This window comes from Lissotriton vulgaris, chromosome 5 (genome assembly GCF_964263255.1).
Source record: "Lissotriton vulgaris chromosome 5, aLisVul1.2, whole genome shotgun sequence".
Lineage (NCBI taxonomy): Eukaryota > Metazoa > Chordata > Amphibia > Caudata > Salamandridae > Lissotriton > Lissotriton vulgaris.
The window spans coordinates 1710766443-1710772442 of NC_141693.1; the positions used below are offsets into that span (position 1 = coordinate 1710766443).

The 6000-nt window shown below is 42.5% G+C and overlaps 1 protein-coding gene across 1 annotated transcript in view; it reads left to right on the plus strand.

Annotated features, from left to right (window-relative positions):
- CCDC43 (coiled-coil domain containing 43) overlaps window positions 1–3825 on the plus strand; it is a 123982-nt gene extending 120157 nt beyond the window's left edge. Inside the window, exons 4-5 of the mRNA XM_086923890.1 lie at window positions 2208–2263; window positions 2946–3825. Coding sequence (XP_086780016.1) covers window positions 2208–2263; window positions 2946–3133 — 244 coding nt within the window. The 3' untranslated portion in view covers window positions 3134–3825. The remainder of the gene's footprint in view (window positions 1–2207; window positions 2264–2945) is intronic.
- Window positions 3826–6000: the final 2175 nt, after the last annotated feature.

The window sequence follows — 6000 nt, forward strand, 5'->3', positions numbered from 1 at the left end:
TTCATGCACGATGTTTCATTAATACAAGTTATGGTTATTGGAGTATGATTTTACAAGGGTACACAACATTTTGTTTCATCACCTTGCTCCATCAACGCCAAACCCTTTCATTCGCTCAAAGCGCCAAGAAGCAGGTTAAGATTACTTAATAATAATTTAAGGATTTAGCACTCAATGAGACTACCAATATTTACAGAAGTTAGACAACAACAATTTGTAAATCACATCATCAATTACTACATCTTCAAAAAAAAAATGTAAGAATTTTAAAAGGTTATAGAGCACTAACTAATTTGGAGGTGTCTTTACCAATGAAATCCATTCATGAAATTCAAAATACTGAGGGTTTTTAAAAAATGATTTCTGGCTTCCCCACTGTTGCGAAGACATACTATTGCAGTAGGGCCGATATGTTTTTAATGTAAAACTTAAGCTTTCTGTCTGGCCACAGAGAAGCCAAAATGCCATATTTCTTTCAGCTCCCTCGTCACTTCCTCACCCCAATGCTTTTTATAAGCGCCTCATTACCGGAGCTTCCGGAGCCCTGGGGCCCTCTCTGGGCACAACACAATTACTGGAATTACCCACAGTGGGGCTTTTAAAATCACCCCAGCATCACCTGTGCTCGAAAGAATAGACTCCTCTTTTCCAGCCCAGGGCCCCAAACTGTTAAACCTTGCAACAGGAGGTGCCTTCTTTTTTTTGTGGTGGGGTGGTCTCTGTGTAGCTGTTGTTCCCCATTGCTGACTGACAGCGCCACTAACAAAAGTCACAACACTGCGAACGGGCGCGCAACCAGGGACCCGAATATGAGGTGATGAAAATATTTCAACAATATGAATTTCTAGATCAGGGTTGGAGTCCCCTGTGGCCCCTCAGAGGCGAATCTCTTTCAGGCTCGACAAAAACTCACTGCTACAAAGTTATAGCGCACAGAGCGTCGAAAGTTACAAAACAAGAGGCAGACTTTTAGCGTGCATGCGCACGATGTAAAGCATCGTGCACATGCGAGAGTCTGGGCACGGTCAGGCAAAAGGAAGTGCAAATGCAGGCAGACAATCAAATGAAAAAAAGCATTTACAAATGCAAAAGGACTCGTATTTACGTGAGTCCTATTGCATTGTAATAAAAAATGCGGGCGCGGGAGAAGGCAGGAACGGGAGTGGGTGGTGGAATGGAGGTGGCCAGAGAAGTCACGGACTGCGAGAGGGAACAGGGGGAGGCAGGGGAACAAAAGAGTTGCTGAAGTAAAGGGGCTGATAGCCATGCAAGGATAAAAATGACGTCACAGCAGTAAGGAGGCAGGACTAATACACCGGCAACCAATCAGAATGCAGCATTTCAGATTTGAGCCAATCAAAAACATGGGCAGAAAGTGGGCGGAGCTTCTCCACAATACTGTATACAGCATCTCTCGACGAGACAGCGCATGCGCTGCCTAGCCAAGACCTAAAAATGAATCCTAAAAAACAAGGAGACCTAAGTATTTTCAGCAAGTCACATTTGCAGCAATGCCATTTTGCTGCCCTTAAAATAAAAAATATACAGTTGTGTCTGAGTATCACACCTTGAGTCTCTTGCCACTTTGTAAATTGAGGATCATTCAGTGCAAAGTAATCGCTCTTTTTTTATACCAGAAATGTTGTTTCCATAGATGACTGTCTGCTACTGTTGCCCTTTCATTGCTTTGAAAATGCCCAGTGTTTTTACTCTACTCAGTGTTACCTTTTATGACCTGATTTGCAGGTTTCCACCAGTCTCTTATCTTGCTCAGCTGTCTTAGCATAGAAATCAGATTCTAGAGTGCGAGATGCATATCGTGGAGATGGCACCTTCCAGGGCTCATGCAACTACTGGAGTGGTAGATAAAAAAATTTAAGCAAAAGTGCATTTTTAAAAAGGAGTGGCCCAGATGCAAATGGCATCTGTCAGGCCTTTCAAAAGTCTAAAAAGATTTTAGAAAAAAAAGAATGACAGTGGGACTGGAAGGAGTGCTTGGAGAAAAAGTCGAGGGCAGCAAGGGAGAAGGCTGATTTGGGGGAGAAAAAAATAATTGTGTTAGAAGGAATGGACGAGCTGGGGACTGAGGAGGGAAAAACACAGCGTGCACGGAGTGATGGGAGAAGGGGGGAACACGAGGGAGAGTAATAAAACACATGCACTAGTTCCACGTGAATGTTGGGTATTACTTCCTTAATTCGTAGCACTGAAGCGGATGAAGAGAAAGGAGCAGCTGCCACTGTGGCCATCCCATTGGAAAAATGTATCCTTTTGCCCTTTGCCTACTCGGTGTCCAACGCTTATTGTCGATTTTTTTAACTTCTGAAAATACATGTTTAATATTTCTTCTTCTGTAAAATAGAAATCATTGTTTTTGCCATTCTTTGTGCCTGATGTATCCTTTCCAAGTGGCTTTCGTTTTGAAAATCCACTCAAACTTGTTTAAATGTTTGTTATACCAGTGACGTTGGTGACGTCATTGGCTGTATGACATCCTGGGCCACCTCATAAACCGTCTTCATCTGACTCAGCCGCGTTCGTGGGGGTTCTGCATGCTGAGTCAGGCTAAGATCCCGACTCCTAATTTACAAAGTATTCTGCATGTGGGGTTTCCTGCTGTGTGTGAATAGTTTTGTGAAAGAAATTTCGACAGTCATCAAATCTAAAAGTAGACAAAATGATGGTTAAAGTTAACTCAAACCGGAAACTTCGTAAACTGAGTAGGTCAGAAATCAGAGTTACACAAGATACTGCGTTCACACCACTGATCAGTAGTTGCAGGCCTTGATAATAGAATGACTCGATATTGTCTTCCCATGAAACGTGCACCTGTTTATTTGGTAGCTTGGTAAAGGGCCTTTCAGATGGGTAACTAAACCGATCCTACTGTGCATGAAGGCAGAATATTCGACTTTCAGTGAATTTTCCTCTTAACTGAAATTCAGCTCTCTTTAAAAATACAAATGTGGAAGACGTCCTCTGTGCAAGGAGGTTGGAAAAAGAATCCCTTCGAGAGGAATCCCAGAAGAAGAAGGAGCAGGACAAGCAACAGAGAGAGAAGGATAAACTGGTTAAGCAAGACCGTAAGGAAAAGGAAAAAAAAAGAACGCAGAAAGGAGAACGCAAGCGGTAACATACCTGCAGAAAGACTTGCCAGAACTTTCCAAGGGGTTAATGCTGTGATGTGTAAGGTGCTGTATAAATAAATGCAAACATTAGTTGGGTTAGAAACATATGAACTGAAACAACAAAGATCCAAACCTTTTTTATGCAAGGTGTGCCAATTGATGTTTTCATTGACTTTGAATATACTGTATCATGTTGCCAATAGATCTGTACCAAAGGACTGCAGTGTGGTACACCATTTTACTACCAAATCGGAGTTTACTGATTAATCAAGCTCTGAAAGAGTCCAGTGGAGAATCCTTTTGAAACCAGGATCTGGTCCATCAGTTCCCTGGAATTTTTCCTCTCCATCAAGAAGACGCTGAGAAGGCTATTTTAATTGATGTTGGCTGACTTTTTCTGTCCTCAACAGTCAGACGAGCTTGTCACAAACCTTGCCTTCACATCTATGTGAATTTTGTATTTTTATTATAAAAAATATATATATTCTTTCATAGGTGTGCGTGTGTGAGCTTGTGTGCATGAAGACTGTTCTTTTCTGTGGCTTGAAACATTTTTAAAACCCATTATTTTGCCGGGCTACTCGTCTTCCAAAGTGTCTTAACTGCAGCATTTAAACCATTATTGTGTGGGTCTCGTTTCATTCGAATTCGAGAACATCACACTGTCTTCATTGAATAAAATTGATTTATACCGGAATGCAAAGTTTGTCTTTTATTTGTAACTGCACCATTATCCTATTGTGGTGTTTCAGATTATTCCAGTTCAAGGTGGATGTTAGTCTGTTAATTCATGCTACATTGATTTCACTTAAATTTTACTCAGTATGCAACTTTTTAAAGTTGCTTTCCATGCAAATATGTTGGTGTGTCTGAGATGTACCTAAGCAAGTGTCATCGCCAATATGTCGTGGGGAAAGGTAAATTTGTCACTTTAGAACATTTAACAAAAACACTCCCTTCTGGTCGTATTTTGTCACGATCCAAATGTAGAAAATTACTGTGAATAACTGCTTGCCTTTTATCAGTGTAGTTCTGTTATCTCATTGTTATTAGGTTTTGCCTACAGTACACTGCATGTGCGCTCCCTTGCGAGAGAGATTGTATACAAGGGGCTTCCAGCCTGCCCATTGCTTAGCATTAATTGGCTTCATTGTCACTCTTATTGGCTGCCTTCTAATTAGGCAGCGCTTACTTGCTTCACTTCATTCAGCTGGAGCATGGACCAAATACAGATTGCTTCAGCTTGACTGCTGTCCTTCAGCTGATCGCGGTGCGATTCAGGTACTACTTTTCTTTTTTCTTTTTCACTGTCGTCCTTGCTAAGTCTCTAGCCATTTGTGGCTATTTAACTCGAAAGTCGAAAGCCAAACCTTTTTTTATGCAAGGTGTGCCAATTGATGTTTTCATTGACTTTGAATATACTGTATCATGTTGCCAATAGATCTGTACCAAAGGACTGCAGTGTGGTACATCATTTTACTACCAAATCGGACACACACACTTCAAAGAAGCTCTTTTCCTACTTTGAAATGGATGTTTGTTGTAAGAACAGCTATTATCTGCTTTTATTGTGACAACAGATTGTATCTGCTTTCAAACATATTTTCACTAAGGTGCACTTGCTTTCTTTATGTGATAGGATTTTTGACCAGATGCCGTTTTGTTTAGGTCGAGGAACCAAGGCTGCGCTTGCGCAGTCTCCGGGAGGAGATTTAATGATTTGGAGTATGGGGGCTTGAACCCGCCTCTCTCCTCTCTCCTCCATTGGCTGGCTTCCTAAATGGAGGCCAGCCATTGGAGGAGACAGGCGTCACTCCAATAAAGCCCCGTCTCTTTCGGATTCAGGGGCGTGTTTTTTTGCGTTCTTTCGACTGTGACGTCACCCGTCACTCAGAACGCCAAAACACGCCCCCGAATCCGAAATTTTCGGCTGCCATTTTGCTGCTAGTTAAGATGAGTTCACCCGCTCCCGCTGTTTGTGTCTTTGTTCCCGCCCCCCTCCCGCTGTTCGTGTCCTCTTTCCCGTTGTATCCCGGGCCGGAGTGCTTGGTTACTGAGTGCAAACAAAGGCGGCCAGCTCGACACCTGCACGCTGCGTGTGTGACACAGCGGGCGAGGGACACGGCGGGCGGCGTGACGAGTGGCGCTGCGTAGCCACAGACAGCCTCAGAATATAAATCCACGAACACTTCTTTTCAGCACAGAATCTGACGGCAGCATGAACCTTGGGATGATGACCCCGTAAACAGAGCGACTCCCAGAGTCTACCTTGAAGGTCCTCTCTGAGTTTTACTGAACTGCGCTCTTCAGAGTAAGTGCAGGATATTGTATTGGGAACTACTGAAGGCTTAGCTACTCACTGATTTGGAGGCATACTTTTTACATAATTTTTTGTTGCTTAAAAACATTATTTATTATTATTTCCTTGCAAACCTGCGCTGTGCTGGCAAGGGGGATTCAGTAAGGTATTGGAGAGACTTAGAGGCAGTGTACATCCTCTGGGATTATCCAGGGGTCACTTAAATCTCCATGTCCCTTCACGGATCCGAGTCTTATTTTTGTTTTGAATCAATACATCTCCTTTCAGAGGATTCATTCTTCCCCCACAGATCATTAGAGTAGTTTTAGTGGTAGGTAGCTGTCAGTAAACAGGAAATGTTCAAGGAGTATGTGTTTACATTTATTGTAAGGCATCAGGTCTACGAAAATAGGTCTGGAAATGAGCAGTCCATATTTGGACCCTACCTCAATATTCATAGGCAGGATGCATGTTGCTCTCTAACAAACACCCTTACTTTGATTCAGTATAGCACCGAAATTAACATTGCATTCTTGTTTTTTTTTCGTCCAGCTGTTGTTTGGTTTTTGTTCC